A 25,285-nucleotide genomic window follows, 5' to 3' on the forward strand; every position below is an offset into this window, starting at 1 on the left:
ATAAGCATGTCACAAGTTTTGTCGAGAAGCAGTAAAGTAATCTACCTGATTACACTTTGAAAAATGTAGAGTCTGTGTAAATCACATCATTTTATGAGACAATGCATTAACTGATGAATATGTTGGAATGTTGATATTCTCCCTCAAGCAAAAAAAATACTTCTCAACCCATTTCTGAACACAGGGTCCCCCACATCCACAATGGGATCATCCACTGAGCTTAAATAATGCCTAGCATACCACTTTAGGGATGAAAGAATGAATGAACACACAAAAGTACATACCTCCAGTTTGTAGATATTCCTATCATCTCCCGCAATTTATCTCGAACTGAAACAAAAATAAGAAGTCATTCCATGAAACAAAAAATATGAGAACTAGATTATGGCAACAAGCTCAAGAACTCTGAAAAGCAATTCATGCACTCAAAAGCTTTAAAGAGAAAAAATGGCGTAGATGACAGAGGCTTTCTTCATTCTGCATCAAAGTTGTGACAGAAACAAGGAGCAAATAACAAGCAAAGTCACCAGAGCTTGAGATGAACAGAACCACTACAACTAGGGAGAGAAATAAAAAATCACCCTGAAATGGTAGGAGGGTGTGGAGACACAAGGCTCTCCAATCCTAAGAGGCTGAGTGGGACAGAGGCAGACGCCTCTTAAAGGCACTATGTCCCAAACGGACTTTTGCAGTGACAGACTTCCTCGCTCTGAGCACTAGCACCGGGTCAGCTGCTGGGGGCCAAGTACCAGGGACTTATAGGGAGATACCAAGTTGTTGGAGTGAGGGCCAAGGTGAGACTCGCTCTGTACAGAAGTGCCCGTGGTATCCACTGTTCCTCTGTTGAGCCCACCTCCCTCCAGTGCACAAACTCAGCACCACCATAGCAAAGACATCATCGAACTGAATAACAGAGGTCGCTCCGCACAGAAGATTCTCTGAAACTCCACCTCCCCCAACTCGCGGCCCCACCCAAGCCACATCCAGTTGTGTCTTCAGCCAGTCTGGTGCTCTTTGCTGAGCCAACTCCAAGACCCACACTGGTGGCAGCTGACCATAGTTTCTGGCATGGCCTCTTCAGGCAACCATAAGCACAGTATCTGTGGATTGCTTGCTGAATCTTAACAGGTGGCCCCGGAGGGGCACAGGCTGAGGTTAAACATGGCCTTGCAGCTCAACACCTCTCAGGACTGTGCCACTGGATACTTACCACACAAAGCCACGCTAATAAGACTGGGAGACTTGGGAGCTTTGCTTAGTACATAGAAACAGACACAGAAAGGCAGCCAAAATGGGAAGACAAAGAAGCAGAAGCCATATGAGAGAACACAACAGGATCCAGAAATAATGGAGTCAAGCAATCTAACAGATGCAGAGTTCAAAACTGGTTATAAAGATGCTCAATGAACTTATAAGAAGTATAGATGAATTCAGTGAGAACTTTAACAAAGAGATAAAAAAATTAAAATGGAAATGGAAATTATAAAAGGAAGCCAGCCAGAAATGAAAAACACATTATCTGAGATGAAGAGTATTAGAGGGAATTAACACAGTGCATAAAGAAGAGGATTGAACCACCATTATAGAGGATGGGGAAGCCAAGGACACTCGATCAGAATGGCAAGAAAAAAGAAGCCAAGAGTATAATAATAGTTTGATGAGCCTATGGAACACAAGTAAAGGTAAAAATATCCATGACATAGGGGTACCTGAAGGGAAACAAGAAGTTGAAGAGCTATTTGAAGAAATAATGATGGAAAACTTCTCTAACCTGGTGAAGGAAATAGACATAAACCCCAGGAAGCTCAGAGTCCCAAAAAAGAGGAACTCAAAGAGGCCCACACCAAGACACATCATAATTAAAATGTCAGAGGTTAAATACAAAGAGAGAAACTTAAAAGCACCAAGTAAAGCAGTTAGCTATCTACAAGGGAGCAACCATAAGACTGGCAGTTGATTTCTCAAAAGAAACTATGCAGGACAGAAGGGTTTGGCACAAAATAATCAATGTGATTAAAACCCAAGATCTACAACCAAGAATACTCTGTCCAGCAAAGCTATCATTTAGAGTTGAAGGCCATAAAGAGCTACCCAGATAAAAATAAGCTAAAGGAATTTATCGACACCAAGTCAGTATTACAGGGAATGTTAGAGGGACTTCTTTAAGAAGAAAAAACATGTATCAAAACCATGAATAAAGAATGGTAACAACTACATTCCTATCAACCAGTACCTCAAGTGGAAAAGAATGAAGTGCTCCAACCAAAAGATAGAGTGGCTGAATGGATAAGAAAACGAGACCCCTACATATGCTGCCTATGAGAGACTCACTTCAGATTGAAAGACACACACAGACTAAGAGGATGGAAAAAGATATTGCCCTGATGGACCTAGAGGGTATTGTGCTGAATGAAGTAAATCAGATAAAGACAAATATCACATGATTTCACATATGTGTGGAATCTAAAGAACAAAACAAACAACAAAAACGGAAATAAACTCATAGATACAGAGAATATTTTGAGGGCTACTAGATGGGAAGGGGGGGTTGCAGGGGACAGTGAAAAAGAGCAAAGGGATTAAGAAGTCCAAATGGATAGGTACAAAATGGAGATATGAAGTGTAGCATAAGGAAAATAGTTAATAATGTAATAAGTATATAAGGGAAAGAGGGTACTAGATTTGGTGGGATGATCACTTTGTGAATTATACAGATCTCTAATCACTATGCTGTACAACTGAAAGTATATTATTGAATGCCAACTATAATCGAAAAAAAACTCATTGAATCATACCATGTAAATACAAGCGACTAAATGTCTATATTTCAAGAAAGCCAGGAAAAAAAGGGCTTTAAAGAACCATAAATTTCCATTTAACATCACAAAAACAGTTCCAAGAAAGGATCAGAGGCCTCTGCTTCCTGAAAACCTGAAACAACCATTGTCTCCTTAATGAGGAAAAGAATATCCTGAAGCAAGCAGTAGGATTTATAAACAAACAAAAAAGGGATGGGGCTATAGCAGTGTCAGGAGGAGTCCCTTTATGATGCAAATCTGAGTATCATTTTTCATATATTAATATAGCCTAATTGTTAGAAAAGTTTAAGCCAGAAAAATGAAGCAAAGATATAAACCAAGGAATAGCAAAGAATGCGATTTAATTTTAGTTAATGCCCACTGCCCAAAAGCTGAAGAATTATTGCAAAAGAAAGAATTAAGCACTTCGTTCATACTAATTACCATACATACCTTGGTTCATGTGTATCGGTGAACATGCTATATGGATAAAGGGAAAATAAATTAGATAAGCAGTAGTAATCCAAATCTAAAAAATAAATCTATAGGATTTCAAATAATACATTGAGTTCATATAGTTTTTTTCTAGTGTTTTCAAATATGTACATTACATTTTTAGGAAATTAACTACAACAATCCCTGGTCCTCCAATAACTAATGGATCAAAACCAAATATGGGTATATTGACATGCACTTTAACTTTCGTGAAAAAAATAGTTGATTTTACTATCAAACAATTGTTATAGACCATAAATTTGGTGCAAACTCTAATTATAATTAAATCATAGAAAACTACAGTAGCCATTAGTAAATTAGTTTCGTTTCTGTTTTTCTTCCTCCTGAGTTCCTTGAATAAAAGAATGGACAGAAAGTACACAGAACAGTACACAGCCTAGTGATGCTCACAGACATGAAATGATTATTATTAACTTAGTCAATGTAAAAAAAAAAGGCTGGTGCTGACGGCAAAGAAGAATTTTAAATTATATTTAAACACTTATATTTGCACCCTTTAAAGAAGCTACAATTTTAATTATAATGAATACTCCTAAAATGATAAAGACATTCATAGTTTACGTATCAGATTAGTAACTGAAATTAACTTCAATTAAGCATGGGTTAAACATGGTCCTTCTAACAAAACTGTAGACCAGGAGTGTTTAGTGAGAACAACCAAAGGGCCCATCTCTTACTTATACAGCAACAGATTTCTTTTTCCCACACATTCCCCCTTCAGTACCTACACACAGGAAGTGGAAATCACTTAACTAAAAAAGCTCCATCCTCGAGGCTCCCAGGAACTCTACCCACAGTTATCCAGGTCATTTTATAAATGGGTTTATAAAAGATCTATCTTTGGTATGCCTCATTTCCCCTAAACTATCTATCTATACACCAAACAAATAAAACAGGTTTTTTCACAACATGGACCTAAAAAGCAAACACCCATGCTTGCCTTCATGAATATGGAAGACTCTCTGTTTCTCGGGATTCTGGAATCCCTGAGTCAGTCCTCTGCCAGGAGTAAGCAGCATCCTGTTCAAGGTAGAAAGCCTACAAAAAAGGAAAAAAACACTCTTATAGTAGGTTCCATGGCTTCTTCTCTGGCAAACCCAAATAAATGCCTGTGCTCCCCCCAGAGTACTTGGCGACCCCATATGCTTAGCATAAAATCACGTGCCACATACGTTTCGGTCAACAACAGACTATATATACAATAGTGGTACACCATATAGCTTAAGAGTGTAGTAGGTTATACCATCTAGGTTTGTGTAAGCATGATTGCAACAACAAAATCGCCTAACGATGTGTTTCTAAGAACTATTCCTGTCGTTAAGCAGCACATGACTATATTGCATATTGTCTTGTACTGGTCTGTACTTGATTCTCAAGTATATGCATATTTGCATATGAGGCTACACCAGAAATCATCTCTCCAACTAGAGTAAACATTTAAGAGCAAAGACCAATTAGGTTAACTATCTACAAAATAAATAAATTATCAACCAGATTTGATAGATTTATTCTTGCTCTTTCTAGTTTATTAGCTTCAGAAGCACAGAATTGATTTGGTAAACAGCCGAGTATATTAATTATGAACATTTATTTTGTTCTTTACTGTCACACTATATCTCCTCAATGAATAAGCTAAACCCAATTATAAATTAATCAACTTTGAAAACAGAATTAACCCTTCCCAGACTCAAAGTATTTATTGGACTTAGGCAGAAATATCCTAATCCCCAATGAAATAAAATAAACCTATTTATCGAAATGTGCCTAACCTATTCTGCCAAAATAAGTTATTTATGTGGGTTTTGATTCACTATTGTTTTACTCCTAACCATACACTATAATATCAGGGATAACAAACACACATATAATATCAGGGATGGACAAACTGATCAGCTGAGAGCACAATTAAAGGAAAGGCACTGAAGAGGTCATGAACCCTAAATACTGTTACTCATTCCAGCTCAAGTTACTAGTAAATTCTTATTACCTGATGCCAGAACAAGTGATGACTACCTCCTAAAAAACGTATATTTTTAATCTTCTTTAGAACTAGATGTTACTATAGATTTCTCTTCTGAATTATAGCATTCAGAGAAAGTCTCTCAGTAAAAATATTTGGTAAGATCTACATGTAGTTTTGGCACTTGTGCTGCTAGAACAAACCCTTGTCCTTTCACTAAATCAACTAATCTAACTGTAAAGGATACATAAGTATGAGCACATGCTCAATGGCCAATTTAACTCCTTAGCCATCCGGTCATCACACTGGCTGTGAAACAATCCCTGCTGGTCCACTACAACCAGAATGCTTACTGGAGTGTCTGGGGTTTGGGTTTTGTGTTTCTTCTTCAAACACATAGCTAACAAACCTCTATCTTTTTAGATCTATTTTTTTCTTCATTATAAATTTTCTATTTCTGTACTTTTATATGTATATTAATGTTTCGGTCTTCTTGTTCTTGACCTTCTAATTTGCATTTTTTCAGAACAGGATCTGAATTTTCTTTTTTTCTCATTACTTCATGCTACATATTTTCTGTAGGTTCAAATCCCTTACTGAAGGAAACAGGGTATGCAGTTCTTCATTCTTCCATCTCAAATCCTAGCATTCTGCAACTGAACATAGAAAGTTTTAAAAAGGGCACTGGAAAAAGCTAATATTTTCCATTGCTACTACTAGCTGAAAGAGAAAAAAAACCATGCCCTCAATATATTATAATAGATGCAGTAGGTGTTCCCAGTATAAGAAATGAGATCTGATTGTGAATGATTAAATACTTTAAATAATCATTACGAACTAACAGGAGTTATACAACTGACCTCACATATTTGGGTAAATATATATATATACACAAGGATTTTTGTTTCATTACCCTAAGGAGCAACATTTTCTGAAGAATAAGGAAAACCATCCCATCCTGCCTGAGAGGCCATATTGTATAGCTGTTAAGATCCTGACCATGTTGTTGGTTAGCTGAGTGACCTTGGGCAAGTTATCTAACTTCTCTAAGCTTAAGTTTCCACATCTGTAAAATGGGGATAATAGTACCTATCCTATAGGACCGTCATAAGGATAAAGATGTTAACAAATGTTAAACCCTTAGGTGCGTGCGTAGTACACTGACAAGTTCTCGAAAAACATTAGCACTATGATGGAACATCTCTGAATGGAGACTCAAATGGAGACATTAATGTTACTATCAGGGCTATCTGATCTCCGGGGCTGCCCCGGTAATGCTGAAGATTCTTGGTTATTTTTGCTGATGCAGAGGCAATTTCAGCACAGTGAGAGTTATGAAATGTAATATTTATTAAAAGTATATTTTAGTAGGAGACAGGCCCCGCTAAGGAAGCCTGTAGCCCTGTGTAATTTGGGAGGTGAAAAGATAAAAGAGTACACTTCAGAGGAGGAGCAGGTTTTCAGCAAAGAGGTCTGTAACAATGCAGAAGTGGGAAAGTCTGTATTGTATTAGGGCTGCCATGGGTTACACAGGCATTCCTAGGTGACTGGTACGTGAGGTCATTTTGATTGACATTTGGCTGCTATATAACTTTCTGCTTACTGCACGTGTGCTTACCTAGAATTCAGTCTGTTATAATTAGATTCATGAACTTCCAGGCAGTCATATTATGACGGTATAATAAGGCCGAGGTTTGGGGCAGGTTAGGGTCGTACTTTCTACACAAGCCCGTTTGTAGCTTGTTAGGCCAGTAGCCTAATGCACAAGCAGCTGCTCTTTTCACAATCTCGGCTATTTCATGCAGCACTGAGGTGGAGGGAGTGGAAGAATGACTAAATCACTACTCAAAACCTCAGTACCTCAGGGTTACTGGTTTATTCCCTGATAATCCCTCAGGAGTTTAGAGCAAAACCCCTACTAGACCTTTAGAAGAAACTGTCATGAGCTTTTTGGGACGCTCAGGCCCTAGGACTCCATCACTGAACCTTTCCAATGAAAAGAGACCAAGGAGCCCGATATCTCCGTGCCTTGCCTAGGGAATCACAGAAATCACCTGAAGGCATAAACAGATGTGTCTTGGCTCTGTTCTGGGTCCCAAGCTTAGGGTGGGTGTCCAGGAAGTTTTTAGTACAAAAACAAGCAATGTCACTCATGCCTTTCACTCTGAGGGAATGCCTCAATTTAGAGACTAAATGAATTCAGGTGACACTTTTGTGAGTGTGGGCGAAAAAAAAAAAAAGCTACAAAGATTGCCCACCAGTCAAATAACCTAATCATTTCCGACAGTCTGTATTCCTTGATGGACTCTTTCTCTCACTAGATGCTAAGAGTACCTGCTTAAGGTTTAACAGGACTCAAGAAAGGAAAGCAAGTTTATGGGAGTTCAGTGCAAAGAAAGAGGACTTCTGAATTGGTAGAGGAGAGATCAAGAAAGGTTTCCTTGGAAAAAAACACATGGACAAGACTGTGGATCTTGCAGAAGACCTTTCACATCACGTTCAATGCAAGATAATACCAACTGTGGCCCTTCTTAGAATGAGTTTCAACCTGTCTTCAGAGAGTGTAATGAAGATTTTTTATTTAAGTGCTGTAAACAAGAAAAAGCAAAAGTACCTTTTTCAACTGATAGCAAGATCCATAGGGAGAGTGAGAGATCCAGGATCCCCAAGAGAATTGATGGAGATCAGTGTCAAGCACTGTGGGCCACACCAGAGGTGGCTGGCTCACCTGCAGTGGGATGATTCCAGAAGCTGGAACAGGGGGTAGGAGGACCCTAGGACCCAACCAGGCAGAAAGAACTTGAAACAGCTGGAATGCTCCCGTGAAGGTTAGGCAAACTGAGATGATGACATATATAAAATGGCATCCTCTTTGTCCATGTGACCCAATCAAAGCTCCCCCCCCCCTCGCTTTACAGGGTCTTGCTGCTCCTTAAAGGTCATCTGCACCAGGGGTCCTTGTCACACAGTCCTGTGGTCCTGAGAGCTCAGAAGGTACCCTGCAATCTCTGCCCACATTACAACACACTTAAGTCTGACTCCAAGGAAGTCTAGAACTTAACCCTAAAAATGCTCTCTAAAGAAGTGCAATGGGTTGAAAAATAACGTGGAACTCTAAATATTAGCTTTCTGACAAGGGGCTACCCCTAATCCACACGTCTGATGAACAAAAAGAAAGGAATTTCAGGGAACACCCAACTTCCTCCCTTAAAAGTGCTTTGTTTTTAATACCACACTCCATGCCAGAAGACGCTTAAGTGAAGAGCGCGGCGCCCCACCCTAGGCCGGCAGGCCCGCGTCCGGGCGAGGTCGCAGTAGGAGGACGCCCTTTCCCGCCCGGCTCCACATTCTGCCCAGATGCCCGTGGCATTAGCCTCGCCCGCTGGGGGCTGGCTTCTTCTGCCCCCGCCCGCTAGCAGCGCGGAGAGCAAGCGTGGGCGTCCCCCGGCCACTTACCGAAGTGCCGCCCACCTCATTGCGCTCTGCCGCAGCACACGCGACCAGAGACCCGTGATCCCCGCGCACTTCTGCGAAGGTAAATAGAGGCGACGGAGAGGGCGAGGGCGAGCCCGAGCGTCCACGCGGGATCAGAACTCACTCGGCACGTCCACACCCTCAAAGCGAAACTGCTGGTGGGCGGGATCCTACCCACGCCATCTGGGGGCAGGGCCAAGCTGTGCCTGAAGCCCAGTTCATTGGCGGGAAGCTGGAGTCCGTCTGTGTGAAGTAGCAGCGGGGAGCGAGTTACCAACTGGGGACCCCGCCTGTCCCCGCCATTGTTGATTTAAAAATAACGTACCACGCAGCACGGTCAGGATGTGATGTGAAGGCGAGGTGTGGCCAAGTCCTTAGAACTTGTCTCCGTTCTCTCTCTCTGCTCAAGGCTGCGCGACCTTGATCCCCCACGCCTTTGTCCCCAGTCCATGGTTCTTGCCCTTCGTTGCACGTTGCAACCTTCTGGGCAGCTTTCTAAAATACTGATGCCTGGCCCCCACTCCCAGGAGATTCTGATTTCGTCAGTCAGGGTTGCGGCCTGTTCATGACACAAAGGCTCCCCAGGTGATGCTAACGTAAGCACAGGTTAAGAACCACTGTGTCTAAAGGCTAAAAATTGTACCTCTTCTAATCTCGGCCTGCCCCCTAGCGTTGAAAAGTTGGGAGATTATGGCCGGCTCAGAGAAATTCAAGGCCATAGAGTTAAGGTGATTTTACCCTATATCCTTATTCTCCATTTCATTCAATGAATTCTTATTGAGCTCTTTACAGTGCGCCAGACGCTTTTGTAGATGCTGGGGATGCAACAGAATAGGTAAAAAAAAAAAAAATCCCTGCTCCTTGGGGACTTATTCTACAGGGAAGGAAAACAAGTCGGCAAGCAAGTTAGCAAATATTTCAAATGTGGTAAAGCAAGGTAATGAGAGGGAATCTTTCCAGAATATATGCAGGTCTTGCTGTGCCCCTGGAGATGGTAATTTCCTAAGAGACAGGGCCCATATCGTATGCTTTTTCTGGTACCCCATGCTTAGGGAAAAAAATGTCAATTTTAATTAAGCTGGCTTTTTAAAAATTCACTTGGTAAATTACGAATGAAACATGGTCTTTGGCTTTCTCGTTGCTGGCTACCTGTTTCCCTGCTTTTGTCAGTTCCACATCCAGAAGATTCCTTTTGGCCTGCAGGGATCTCTCTTTTATTTTTGTTCATGTCGGCTGTACTTTTTCAGTGATGGTTTTGTTTTGCTTTACATCAGCTATACTTTACAATCTACCACACCTAACACAGTGCAGTAAGTATTTTATTGAATTATACTCTTTGCTTTTGTTTTTACTTGACCTTCTGCTTAAGGCTATGGGAGGCTTGGGGAGAAAAATTAAGTAAGTTCAAGGGAATTTTTCAGGTTACATAGATAATATAATAATAGGCAGAGAAAGTTTATACTTTTTGTGCAATCAAGTCACCTTCCAGCTAGACACATTCTTATTAGTGTATAAACAGTATTCATATAGACTGGAGCAGCTGGAACCAGGAACTCAATGCCATGAAAATGCCTTTTCTCCATTGCTTATGTTTGCTTTCCTTTGAACACTGGCTTCATTCTTTTTTCTCTGTATAATGGCTTTCTCCACAAAAGAAACTCATCAACTTTACATCTTACAACCACAGCCACATGCATAGAGACTGACTCACAAATCTGTATCCCAAGTACAAAAAGTCCTCAGAAGAGATTCATTGGCCCAATTGGAATCAGATATACACCACTGGACTGGTCAATTGCAGCAGCAGGACAAGGTCATATGATCGGCCCATTTGACTTACCAGGAACCCCCTCACCCGAGCGCATGGCCAGGTCAGAATCTACTAACATGGCTATTTCCAAAAGTAGCCACTCAGATGCGGATATGGAGCACTTCTAAAAAAAGGAGTACCAAGCAACTGATCTGCAGATGTTATTAAAAGAGGGGAAAAAATGATCTCATCACTTAGCTCACATATCTTAGTTGTACCTCAGGGAACCCCAGCTAAAAACTAGCCAACCCAGCATTCATCCACATGTCTATGATTATCTTAACTGGTAGCATGCCTAAAATTCTTATAACAGCTTAGCAACCCTGATTTCTGTGTGTTGTTATTGTTATAAAGCATATATGCAATACCAAATTTTGGACAGCAGATATAGAAGGCGAAGTGGTTACAAAATCAGACCAGGAAACATGCAACAGTTGTACAGTGGTGAGAATCACTGATCTTAATTAACAAATTCTCTACCCCAGCTTTATTGTTTCCTGTTATGCTCCACTAGTTCTATTTTGATATAGTCTCAGGGTAACAGAGCTAGCACCAAATGTATCATTAAAATAAATGACACCTAATTATACATTGACAGATACATATTATCAATGCCATTATTAACAAGGAGAAAAATAAAATCAAATAACAAAACCTAACGATATGCATTGTCAGTTTGATCTGGTATTATGAATGAAAAACATCTTTCCTTGGGCTGCTGAACTATATATATTTATAGTTATAGTTATATGTATATGTATATATTTGGATATCTAATTAAGGTAGAAAATGTTCTCGGAAAACTATGTCATCAACTTTCAAACAAATTAATTCATGCTATAATTTCATTAAGATAAACCACTGTTAAAAAATCAGATTATAGATTATACAAAAAGATATAAAGTTAGGAGGGGAAGGAGGAAACAATGGAAAGATGTTTTTTCCCCTAAACCTTAAAGAAAAAACTGAAAAGACCAATGATCTGTGCAAGAGTCCTTGGTATTTTACCCACTTGCTCCAACAGAAGCAAAACCTAGGCTAGGCAATTTCAAAATAGCAGTGATTTTCATCACTTTCCCTACCTTTCATCAGCTCCACTTTTATAACTGCTCATAAAATCCAAGTGCTGAAAGGTTTGTCTTCAGCAGTGCTTTTTCCTCTAATGATTTCTTCTTGCTTAAAAATAGCAAATATTTAAAACACGTTACACTATTAGTGACAAGGGATCAGAGGGCATCTTTAGGATAAGACATCTTCATTTTAGGGTGTCATATTCAATAAAGATATCTTTTCCAATAAAATAGGGCTTAAATGGAAGAATTTCAATGTGTATCTCCCCTACTCATGCCTAACCTTCCAATCATTCTTCACCCTGTCATGCTCATCCTCCATCCCACTTAACCCACTTTCTCCAACAAATTCAGTTCTCTTCTATTCACTCCACACTCTATATCCTATTTCTCTTCATTCCCTTGCCCACTCACTTTCCATCAATTTTTTTTCATACCACCCAACTGCTACTATTCTAGCTGGGAGACAGAGCCCTCCCTTCAGAGCCCAGGGCAGCCCGTTCAGCTGGGCCAGTGCATGAACCAACCCTGCCATTCCTCAGCCCAAGGATAATCAACAAATACCTCAATACATTTGGTTGTACAGACGAAACAAAGCTGTAAACATACGTCACCATATCTGCAAAAGGTCATGCTTCAGGGTGCACACAAGTTTTTGAAACTTACTTTACAGTGAGAATTTGTATATTTTATAGACATTAAAATTATGCTGGTTGTTTGAATTCATATAACATATTTTCAGGTATAAATTTGTGTTTTGTGCTATTTGGAGATAGGGCCACACAAAAAACAGAGTCATGCCATTAGTATTAGCTTAAATTTATTTTCAGAAACACTAATGTTATTCTAGCTGGTTTATCTCCATGTATGATATTTATGGGACTGTTAGACTGCCTTGTTTGGTTTATATAGGTAACTCATTAGCACATTGCTCAGGACACCACATATGGCTTCTGTTTGGCCTCATCTGTGGAGATGCAGAAACCAAGCCTGGAAGGAGAAAAGATCCATATTTTACTCCTAAAAACTCTCTTCAAAGTAGCCATTTCTTCCTCGATTTCAGGTCCTATTACCCACAATTTTTCACTCCCCACTTATTGCTCAGCTCCTCCATCTCCCTTACCCTGGCCCTGGCAGTTTCTGTAAAACTTCCCTGAGATAGATGAAATAATAGAGATAGAGATAGGGAGAGAGAGAGAAAGAGAGAGAGAGAGAGAGAAAAGAGAAGAGAAGAGAAGAGAAGAGAGGAGAGGAGAGGAGAGGAGAGGAGAGGAGAGGAGAGGAGAGGAGAGGAGAGGAGAGGCGAGGCAGGGAAGAGAGGGGAGGGAGGGGAAGGGGAGGGGAGAGAAGGGGAGGGGAGAGAAGGGGAGGGGAGGGGAGGGGAGGGGAGGGAAGGGAAGGGAAGGGAAGACACACACACAAGTTCCACACACATTCCTCCCTGCCCCATTGTGCAGCAGCAGCCTTAGGTCCTCTGGCTGACTGAGGGCGATCACCCTTGCCAAAATGGTGACTCCTTTGCCACAGGAGTCCAAAGCCTTCACTATGTCCATTGGCAAGAGTGTGATCCTCTGCGGAACAGAATCTCAAACTCTGCAGAGCTCAAAGTTGCAGATTCAGGAAGCATAAGCATAAAGTCCCCCAGTGGGTCACATCAAATGAACTCAAAAGAGTCTGGAGGCTTTGGCTAGAAATAAATGATAAAGCTTTATTCAGGTGTTAGGGTTTGCAGACTGGAAACACAACTAGGCAAAAACCCAGAAGTGTTCCCAAGAAGAAAGGAAAATTAGGAGTTCTTATAGTGAAAAGTTCATTCTTGAGAAACAGTTTTACATTCTAAGCCCTAGTACTGATTCTAGATGGTTATCAGTCAGACGGTCTGGATGATGGATGCCAGGAGGTCTGGTCACGTCTGGAGCTCTGAATAATGGATGTCAGGTAAATGTCAAGTGGTCCAGATGCGTGAGCCCTTCAGGGGATAAAGAGAGGGTTATCTGGAGTTTTAATGTATATCCAGGCATTGATGCAGGATTAAATAGTTCAAAAGTTTAAGTTTCTAGGCTAGTTAAAACAAGAATTGAATAATTTCTTCATGACTCAACCTACTTGATTCTAGTAATTTAGCAGCTTGGCTATAGTGACCCATTTCATTTTTTCACTCTATTCCTCAGTCATTAGTATTGGAAGAGTCTTGGTGAGGAGACAGGATAATGGCCTAGAAAGCCACAGAGAGGAAATGACATTTAAAAGAGTTCTTCCTTCTGAGAAAAAAAAAGAGGCTAAATTATCCAAATTGAATTTTTCAGATTTATAACTAAACTTCATCCCTTTATTTTAAAAGAGACTAAGAAAGCTTTCAAAAAGAATAAAGGGGAACATGGTTATTTGCTCTTCTGTCTCACATTATCGTACATACCTGGCTAATTAAAATATGTCGTTTAATTAAAAGCCCCCCTAGAACCTGGTCAGGTACCATTGTATCAATGCCCAGTTGCTCATTTCCTAGGAGAGTTCCCTGAGTGTCCTGGCAGTGTCACCATCACTATCACCCCAGATGAATCCTTTACGGAAGGCAAGTAGAGCTGTGAGTCCCCAGAAGTGAATCAGATAAGCAAGATATCTGTTTTTGCTGCATTCTCAGAGGACTTAGTTCCATGCCCTAGGACAAGTAACATGCCTCTCTCAGGATGGCTCTGAGCTGAACCCCAGCTCACTGAGGAAGATTCACTCCTTGCTAACATGAACTCTATCCCTGGGTAGACAACTATCCAAACCATCTCCTCCATGTGTCATGTTTGTTTAAGTCAAGATACACATATCAAGTGCCTACTCTGAGAAAAAGTCTGCTTAGTGCTGGAGCCACAGACTGAAAACAATAGTACCTGCCTTAAAGGGACTCATGTCTGGCTTCCTGACTCACTTCACCGATAAAGAAACAGGCTGTGAACTTTCTGGCTTCTGCCTCTGGTCTGTTGATGCTGCCGTACTCCCTTCATTGAGTATCTTCCTCCCTTCGTGGACTTGCAGGGCCCAATTTAAGTCCTGCTTCTTCTAAAAGGATGTCTTGGCTCCTGTAATCATTATTAAATTTTACTTTCTCTAAATTTCTATTTCGGTAAGTCTTTATCTGATAATTTATCATTTAATTATACTTTGCCTTGTATTATTTCGTTAATTATTTTAAGTGTCCATCATGGTACTCCAGTGATAGTGTAGGCTTCTTGAAGGCAGATGTCACCTGTCACCTTTTCAATTTCAAGTCTGGTTAATTCTCAATATCTAGTTACAATCTTGTTGATTTGATAATAGAAGCCAGCTCTCGAGCAGGCTAATAATGGAGGGAAAGGAATAGTAAGCAATGCTTCCACCATCAAAGGCTAGTTTGATCCTCATGCAGCCTTCAAAAACCAGCTGGACTGGGTTTAAAAAACCTTCCCTAAGAGCATAATATAAAAACAAAAAGAGCTACATTATAGATCATATTCATACTCCATCCAATTAAGATTGGTCCATCACAGTGAAAAGGGGTGACTTAGTGTAATGTGTGATAAAACGTCAACCTTGAAAGCTACTCTGCACAGCATCCGAAATTTAATTTAATCAGTCTATTATCCATGCATTAATCTAAACCCTTTGAGAGGCTATTAAATTAAAAATTATTGTTTTTCTTATTGCCATAAAGACCTGTTTTTTCCTCTCCCTCCCACCCCTATTCCTGCATCTCCTGCAAAAGCTTAACAGAAGAGGGCATTTAGTAGGGAAAGAGACAGCAATTATTTGTAGCATTATAATGCATAGGAGCACACTTATGACAGTGAGAAAGGTCTGATTTTTTGTAGCTTAATCTCTCAGAGGGAGGACCATGATAAGAACCTCTTTCTTTTCTTCTCTTGTCTATTTACTTGTAGGATTCAAGCTCAATCCTTTTTACCCCCTAGCCTGTTTCATCCAAAAGGAACTGGATGATGTGTCTACGGCCATGCCGCCCTGAACAAGCCCAATCCCATCTGATCTCGGAAGCTAAACAGGGCTGGGCCTAGTTAGTACTTGGATGGGAGACCACCTAGGAAGACCAGGTGCTATAGGCATAAAAAAATAAAAAAATAAGAGATTTTAAGCTGACAAGGTCTTTGCAATCTGTGAGGTCAACCAAGGGTTGCCATGCGTAAAAAATAAATAAACAAACAAACAAACAAAAGGAATTGGATGACTGATACCCCACTGAAGACCAAGGACAAAAAGAAGTCTAAAGGGCTGGGTTTTCCCTATGAACTGGAAAAAGACAGTACCCTATGTTTTTTGGGTCTCTTCTGGGAAGGCTGGAGTAGACATTTTGGTTTGTGTTGCTTTGTGTCTATATTCTTTTTTCCTATTACAGCCGAATTTTTCCCCTAGTACTAAAGTACAACTTTCTCCCTGGTACACTAGGTTCTTCTGGAAAGGAAGGGGAAGGGAAAAGGAGGGGAAAGCCCCTATCATGAGCATCTTATCTCCTACCTGCCTATATGGCAAAGGCTTTTCACATTTTTATACCCCCACTTCCATCCTACAGTCTGCCAGAACCTGGAGTGTTGTAGGAAGGCATCTGACAGTGATCTCTTTCCCTGAAGAGAAGGCATCATTGAAGACGTCCAAAGAACTCAAAAGGAAAAAACAGAGTCCCATTGGTAGAACCAGAAAAGCTCATCCAGAGTCATAAAGGTTCTGTCCTATTTAATGCTGTGACTTCTATGCCTGGCACAGTGTCTGATACACTGTAATTAATAGAATTACATGGATTGACCAAATGACCAAATAGCAGTATGATAGCTACCATGTCTCAAGTACTTATCTCTGTACCTAACATGTTGAAAATACATAATCCATATTTGTTAAACAAATAAGGGATTAGTAGTAGGACTAATATTATTTATTGAGTACTTATTGCTCAATTATCTTATTTAATCCTCACAACAAGCATAGGAGATCCATATTCCCCTTATTCCCATTTCATAGATAAGAAGATTGCAGTTTAGAGACATTAATAATTTTCCCCAAAACCAAAATGGCTATCAGGCGATGGCTACCAAGCATGGTCAAAAAGGCTATGACCAGACATGCAGTGAGTGGTGACCTTCTGCACCAGAGGGCATAGTCTTGTACTCCACATTTGCCCTGAAAAACTGATGATGTGGGAAGATCTGGGGAAGTAGGTACATGATCCCAGCCATGCATAACAACAATTATTACTGAAATTAGAGGATTCTGCAGAGTCAGGGGAACCAAACTAGGAAATGAAAAATCATTTAGAAACTTAGTGATCACAGGGCCTCAAGTCATAATCCTCAAGTTCCCTCTCATGTATGTAGTCAACATTTTCTAGGGCACTCAGCCAATCTTTCTCCCTTTCTGGTTTGTTTCCCCATGTGCACAAATGTGTTCCACAGTTATTTTTACTTGATTCTTCCTTAATTAATGGGTTTTTATCAAATAGCTCCCCAAAATATGGCAAACAAAATGTCTTAGAATCTGTCATTTCAGAATCCTATCTCTGAATGTTAATTTTCCTAAGACTTTTCTATCTAAGCCAGTAAACAAGGAGACTCATTTTCTACTTCTTTCCACTGATTTTTAGAACTTATTACTACTTCACTGGATCCTTTCAGGTGGTTCTGAGTCTGTCACATTTATTGGCTAGATTCGTACATATATATCATCCTTATCCACCCCTTGGTTCTGTCTATCATGGAAGCAGTAAGTGATGGGGGACAGAAGTAGGAATGAAATTCAAAACCAGAATGGTAAGCACATGTAAGCTGGTACTGGGGTTACAGGGCCCTTATTTTCTGCAACTTGGGTGGACCATTCCTATTGGCCTGTTCTTGGTATAACACCAACATAATGGTACAGTAAGGTCAAAAGTCAGGATTGGAAGAAAAGACATATCAGGTAAATACTTACACAAATAAAGATGTATTAACCATATTTATTTCATTAAAATGGACTTTAAATTTTTTTTAAAAAGCACTATAAAGATAAACAAATAAAATAATAGGAAAAATTCACCATGAAAATATAAAAGTTCTGAACTTGCTTGTACCCAATAACATAGTCTTAGTTCAAAATGGATTGATAAATTTAACTACTTTAAATTGAAAATTTTTCATATGACCAAAGAGACTATTAACAAAGAATATTATCTTAGCCACAGATTTGATACATGTCTGCAACAAAAAAACATCAAAAAATAGGGGTGAGGAATTAGAATAATAAGTTATTAAAAGGGTTACTACAAATAAATATGAAAAAGATAAAGAAGCCAATCAAAAATGGACAAAAGTCATGAATTGGCAATTCAAGTAGAAAAAAAAATGTATGACCAATAAACATATGAAAAGATTAACCTCACATTAATCAAATTCAAACCATATAAAATACCATTTCATTCGCATCAGATAAGAAAAAACCAAAAAGTCCAAAAATATCAACTGTTGGTGAGGACAGAGAGTGCTGACAATTTTCATTCACTGCTCATAGAAGCTGTGAATTGCATAATTACTTTGGAGAGCAATTTGGCTCTATTTCATAAAGTTGAACATGCATATACTCTTTGACCTAGCATTTCCGTTCTAGGCAAATACCCTATAAATACCCTATAAATTATTGCTCCTGTGCTCAAGGACGTACACAAGAATGTTCAGAACAGTATTGTTTGAAATGGCAGGAAAAAGGAAAGGAAGCAACCTAAGTGTCCATCAATAAGAAAATGTGTTTAACTTTGAATCCTCTGAGGATGAACTTTAATCCAATTAGTTCAAATAATTGCACAAATCTCAGGGGTTCTATGTCAGTACACCTTTTTTGGATAGATTTAAAGGCTTTTTTTTTTAAGGCATTAGGTGAAGGATTTAAAGTATTTCTTTCCTGTATCCCTTTCACACATACGAATAAGTTCAAACATTCCAAATAGGTGAAATGTGCACTCTTGGGGTAGGAACTGAAGAAAGCTGTGTGGCTGTGTCTCCCACAGCAGCTCATGGAGTTGAAATGCCTTGTTGGATTTACCAGGGTTCAGTTACTGGCCCTCGGAAACTTGTCACTTCATTAAAGGTGATTCTGTGTCCCTAGCAGGACTCATATCAACCAAGAGACTGATAAACAAAATAGGAATATCAACTTCTTTTTTTTGTTTACACCAGAGCACCCAGTCTTCCTAGGTAGTCTCCTATCTAAGTACTAGGCCTGACGCTGCTTAGCTTCCGAGATCAGATGGGATCGGGCTTGTTCAGGGTGGCAGGGCCACAGATGTCAACTTCTTAACTCATAATGAGATGTGGGACTACTTGGGAGTCATGAGAAACACATTCTAATCAGAAAATATACTGATGAGCATGGAGTTACTTGCATTCAGCTAAGATACGTTAACTAGAATTTAAGCATCATGAGGGCAAAGGTTTTTGTTTGATTTTTCTCTGCTATAATTACTATAGAGACTACAATGACACTTGATACAATAAAAATTTGTTAAATAAATGAAATATGTAAACGAATGTTAAATAAGGAGAGACTGCTGTATCCATCTGCACAATATGCAAAGACCCATCTCAAGAGTTAACTACTGAGTTCGTGCATCAGAATATTCTTGTTCCAGCATAGGGCTGAATTGAGCAGTGCCAATTGGCCTCTGTGATTTTTTTTCTATGCTTGCAGGACCAATCCTAGCAGACACCTTTAGTTGCCTCCTCTACCTATTTCAAGACATAAAGAGAAGACTTCCGAGGTATTTTGGGAAAGATGCTGCTTCCCGGATAAAAAGACAAAGCCTCATTAGGTGAAGGATTTTTGGTGAAGGATTTTTGCTCCTGACCTTTCCTCCCTGCTTCGAATGCTGGTGTGAGGATATGATGCTTGGAGCTATCGATGTTATAAATCTCATAATATAGTGGTATTATTCTCACCATTAGCAGTTAATTATCTTATAAAGACATTAAAAACAAGAAAAAAGTCTTTTATACTTACCGACATATTTACCATTTCTGATACTCTTCATTCTTTTGAATAAATTCATGTGTCCATCTAGTATCATTTTCCTTCAGCCTGCAGAAGTTCCTTTAGCATTTCATTTATTACTAATTCACTAGCAATTAATTCTCTTTATTTAGCTTATCTGAAATATCTTTATTGTTGTCTTTATCTTTGAAGGAATTTTCACTGGATATAAATTTCTAGGTTGACAGCACTTTTTACGATGCTTTAAAAATGTCCCATCATCTTCTTGTCTGCATTGTTTTTGAAGAGAAACCCGTGATCAGTCTCATCTTTAAGATTTTCTCTTTATCAGTGGTTTTCAGAAATTTGATTCTAGAGTGCCTTGGTGTGCTTTTCTTTGTGTTTATGCTGCTGCTGGTTCGCTGAGACTTGGATATTTTGGTTTATAGTTTTCAACAAATTTGGAAGATTCTGAAATTGAATAAGAGAATTACAAAATTGTAAATTGTTTCATAGCTATATATTGCTGAAGGTAAATGAAGAGTGCTTAACCACTATGCACAGCTCTTTAACAGCTTTTTGTTTCTAACCATGGCTTCAGAAACTAGGTACTGAAGGTTTGGGAAATTGTTCTATCTGCTGTCCTTCCCAGATTCTAAGCACTATTAGTACGTAATTTCTCTCTATCTGGTATACTGTAAAATATCTGTAAAAGAAAGAAAGAAAGAAAGAAAGAAAGAAAGAAAGAAAGAGAGAGAGAGAGAGAGAGAGAGAGAGAGAGAGAGAGAGAGAGAGAGAGAAGAAAGGAAAAGAAAAGAAAGAAAGAAAGAAAGAAAGAAAGAAAGAAAGAAAGAAAGAAAGAAAAGAAAAGAAAAGAAAAGAAAAGAGTTGTGTGAGTTAATAAGTGCTGCATAATGGCTTTTTCAACATTTTCTCCTACTTTTACTAAACGTGCTTCTTTTTTAAAAAACTCTTCAGGTGTTTTATAGTTATATTAATCAGGTCACAGATGAGGTCCACTTCTAAAGTGAGTTAGGGTTGTAAATAATTTATCCTAGATAATGTGTTCTGGATTGGACCTTGTCCAATGATATCTGACCAGATAGATAATACACTCCTGGCAGAGAGCAATTGGCATTACAATACTGATTACCCAACCTCTGTGATAGCTCCTGATTTCATGGACACTGGGGCAGGCCTCACTGGTTGGAAAACATTAACAGAATCATTGTGGGTTTATCATTCATAAGGAAAGTCAAAGCTTCATGGCAAAGGTCAATGAACAAGAGAAAGATCCTGTGTAAGGGCAGGATAGGTTTAGGGGAAAAATCCTTCTCTTTCCCATTTGGACCATTCACAATTATTCTTCCTAATCCAAAAATTGTTATAATCCTTACATTACTAGGCAGACAGAAGGGAATAAACACTTCAAGGGTAACTACTATATTCTAAGCACTCTATAAAGGGCTTTACAATAGCATTCAATATTCATAGCCCCAGAGAAAAAACTATTAATGCCATTTTACAGATAAAAACACCAAGATTCAAGAACCTTGTTCAAAATCATGCAGCTGGTAACTAACTACTAGCACTGGGATTTGCATCTAGGTCTGCCTGGCCTCGAAAAACCCTGTTTTATTTGGAATATTTCATATAAATGAAATCATATACTTAAAAAACTCTGCTTTTTCTGCCACACAAGTGCACTCAACTTTACCTTCCAAAAAGTAATTACTGAGTCAACTACCCTCTGTCTTCATGCCAATGGGCTGGCATTCTCTAAGTCACTTACTCAGATGGGAAACCATTCTTCCTATCAGATAACGAGTGTGCATGTTATCTCTGAGGGAGGAACATAAATGAAGAGCTCTGGACCATTTTAAAAGTATTAGAACAGCACTTATCTCAGAAAGAATGATGATATTATGATGTCCCAGATCCACTGGCTAGATGTCCAGAGAGGGATCCTCCATAAACAGAACGTCCTGTCTCTGGAACTCTCCTTCTGTGAAAGAGTCTGGAAGGAGGCAGCTTCCCGAAGCCTCTTAGTGTGGCAAGGATCCCCTAGCAAGTTGATTATTTACTTGTCTCAGGCTTTATGTGTTTCTTATCCATACTGCAGAGTCCTGCTTATCAGTCCCATTCTTGGGATGGGGACAGGGGTACAAGGCAGAGAAGGAAGGCTTAGGAAGAAGAAATTGGAGAGACTGGAGCTGTCAATAGCAAGTATTCTTTGTTGGAATTAAAACAAGGCATGTGCTAGAGAAACTTAATTTGTGAGAAGGGAACCAATGTGTTGAATATTTACAGTTTTTGCCAAAGCCCTAGCCTTAGGACAGTATTTGATACAATGTTTTTAATTTTTCCACATTTGCCAGAAGATCTATGAGGGCTGTAATTACACAGTGGTGTAATAAAAGATCTCTTGCCTAAGAGTAAGGAGACCTCAGTTGTATTTCTGACTCTGTTATTTTCTAGCTGTGTGACCTTGAACAAGTACTTTACTCTCTCTGGGCTTCAGTTTTCTTAGCTATTAGATGAGGAATTTGGACTTGAGAATCGCTAACATCTTGTGCTTCTACGATGACAGAGATCTCAACAATAGAGATTGGAGGACTTTGGGGGAAAAACATCCTTATTCTTCCAGATTATATTCATCCAGGCCAGCTTTATTTAAATGTCTTATTTCACTTCCAATTTTCCCTGAAGCTCTGGAATAGAAATATATAATTAACACTTTTTTAAGTATAACAAAAAATATCTTGAAAATTTAATAGAATCTAGATGACACAGCAGGACATAAGTAAAAAATAAGTAATAGTACATGGTAATTAAGACTAAATGAAAGCACATATGTAAAATGCCAAAATATAAATACAAAACTAAGGTATGTCACTCATAGAAGACACTAAGACATGCTAGTTGCATATCTCCCTTCTTTCTCTCCCATAGTACCCTCCTATAATTAATTTTTTAAAGACCTTAAAATGTATTACAATTTTCTCGATCCTGTGGTCCTAGATCCCCTTTTGATCTTCTTGCTCCCTTCTCCTACTTCTATCATCGGCCCAAAAGGAATGACCCACCTCCATATCCTCCACCTCCAGAATGGGTTCTCAGGCAATAACCTCTGTTATCTTCAGCAGAATATATCCAACAGCTCACACCAGGGACAGAATGTGGATCTGTTCCTTGTTCTTCAGGTGACATACTGCTTGGGTGCAGTTCACTCCCCTGCATTTCCTTCTTTAAAGTATCTTCTGTTTTCCTGGGTTTGCTGCTAACATTTAATTGCCAGTTTATGAATGGTACAAAGAATGGGAAGCTAAATTCTGAACTTTAAAATCTATTGTGTGTATCCAGGGGCCATAGGGAAAAGAGGGGGTCTCTTATACTTGTGCACTAACAGGCAATTTTTTCCTGTGATCTTCTTATTGAGTAACCTCCATACTCGGATTCAAAGAGCTGATATTTTAGGAGGCCTAAGGATGGCTGATTGCATTTTGCAGATTTCCTATATATTTATGATGAGTTAAGCCTTGGTCTATAAACTGTGTCTTCCTTTTGGACATGACTTCAGGGAGAGAGGGAGGGCTGCCTGGAGGAGGTAGGTCACACCGAATAGGTGTATCTGCCCTCAGTTCTGATTTTTCCTATCCTTTTTCACCAGGAGGCTGGATTACTTCCAAGAATAACTAGAACCATAAGGGCCTGTAATGTTGAACTATAAGTCCCTGGAGGGCAGATACTATGTCATATTTATTTCAGCATTCCCCAAGCACAATGCTTGGCAGGAAACAGACGTTAATAAATGTTTGTTAAGTGCTGAATAAGAAGCAGACTTTTACTGCCCTTTGAATGCAGACAGACTCCAATGTGGCCCCCAAAATCCTGCCTTCTGCTGTTTGTGCCTTTGTGTGATCCTTGTCAGCTCAATGACAACAAAAAACCTGATTTGATTTGATTTGATTTTCACATTTTTTTTGAAGTTGGAAGAAGGGTTTAATTTTTCACTAGTTACATTGAGATATAATTTACGTGCCCATAATCGACCTATTTTAAAAATAAATTCAATGATTTTTACTAAGTCTGTGGAGTTGTGCAAGTCCTTACCACAATCCACTGTTATCATCCCAAAAAGTTCCTTATTCCTACCCCAGCCTTTTCTGGACATTTTGTATAAATAGAATCACACAGCATGGCATCTTTTGGGTCTGGCTTCTTTCATTAAGCGTAATGTTTCTGAGGTTCATGTAACATGCGGTAGTCAGTCATCCATTCCTTTTTATTGCTGAAAAGTATTTCACTGTGTAGCTATGCCGCATTTTGTTTATCCAGTAAAAAAGGAGTTAAATTTCAAATAGGCATAGAAAAAAATTATATTAGAATGAAGTGAAAAAGGATTAGTGATGACAGCTAAACTGGAGATGTCTGTATGAACTTGGGACCCTGGTGGCCCAGCAGCTGCTGCAACTAGTTCTTGTGTGGATCAGGTGGGATGTATACTCCTGGGCCAGACTGGATCTCCTCGGACAGGAGCTAACTGCATGCTTTGGAACCGGGATCACAGTGGGCCTGGAATATCTGGTTGCCAGAAAATAAGAGTGCTCTAAAAAAATGTCTGAGGAAGTGCTGAGAAGATGAAGCAGCCAGTTTAATGGAGCTACCACTGACCGGGCTGTGACAATTTGATTAATAAATAAATAAATACGGCTAAGGAGAACAAGTTGAGTCTGTAAAATCCCAAGTCTGATACTCAAAAAAATGAAAAAGATAATATTAAATATTAAGTATACATGGAGTTTAAGTTCAGAAAGAGTGGATAGAATGTGTTTAAAGCTGTAAAGCGTGACAGCGTGTTGACGTAAATGGTTGTCACCTCTATTAAATATGCTTATAAAGTGAAGATGGAAATGAGCCTAGCCCACTATTCCTCCCACTCCAGATACCCTATGGCTTACTCCCAACTTCCTCTAGTCTCTCTGCTCAAATGTCATTTATCAGGTCTTCCCTGGCCCTCCAACAAAGTAGCAATCCTGATTCTCTAGCCCCTTTACCCTGCTCTATTTTCTCACAATCCTTACCACCTGATATGTAGTTTGATTCTCATTAAATGTAAACTTCATGAAAGCAAACCAAATACTGATCTATCCTGTGCCTTGATATCTAGAAGGTACCCATTATTTGTTGAACTAGAAGCCAGATAGTTCCTCCCAAGAGTAGTGTTCATATACAATAACCAAGGGAAATAATAGCAACATTATATGATAATGGATTGCAAATTGTCCTATTGAGGCAATCTAACTTTGCAAATTTGACACCTCTTTCCTGGGAACCAAAATCCTTACTGCGATGAGATGCTAATGAAGCATGTGTAAGTTTCCAGTAATATATTGTGACAATACTGAGATATGATAATGGGTATGTAAAACAGAATACAGTAATTTGGACCTCAAGGGTACCCTTACCACTACCTGGCAATCACACTATATTCCCTAGTCCATTCAGTCTCCTGGAAGACTAATTCATAAGGTCTCAAGCCTCCAATCTCTCTTCACCCAGCCTTTCTCTCAGCTGATAACTCTGAACGTAGAAGCAATCAGAAAAGAATTTCCACAAGCTCCCACTATCACATACATCCACCTGCCAGCCCTGCCCTCATACTCTGCCTTCTTCCTGTTACTTGCTC

General features: G+C 39.4%; 1 protein-coding gene and 1 pseudogene across 1 annotated transcript in view; one reads left to right on the forward strand and one right to left on the reverse strand.

Annotated features, from left to right (window-relative positions):
- ACOT9 (acyl-CoA thioesterase 9) overlaps positions 1–8,995 on the reverse strand; it is a 32,357-nt gene extending 23,362 nt beyond the window's left edge. Inside the window, 4 exon segments of the mRNA XM_016136931.2 lie at positions 285–330; positions 3,252–3,278; positions 4,255–4,352; positions 8,731–8,995. Coding sequence (XP_015992417.2) covers positions 285–330; positions 3,252–3,278; positions 4,255–4,352; positions 8,731–8,750 — 191 coding nt within the window. The 5' untranslated portion in view covers positions 8,751–8,995.
- Positions 8,996–15,597: 6,602 nt separating this feature from the next.
- Positions 15,598–15,716, forward strand: LOC118608058 (annotated as a pseudogene).
- The last annotated feature ends 9,569 nt before the right edge of the window (positions 15,717–25,285 follow it).

This window comes from Rousettus aegyptiacus, unplaced genomic scaffold (assembly GCF_014176215.1).
Source record: "Rousettus aegyptiacus isolate mRouAeg1 unplaced genomic scaffold, mRouAeg1.p scaffold_m13_p_9, whole genome shotgun sequence".
NCBI classification, from domain to species: domain Eukaryota; kingdom Metazoa; phylum Chordata; class Mammalia; order Chiroptera; family Pteropodidae; genus Rousettus; species Rousettus aegyptiacus.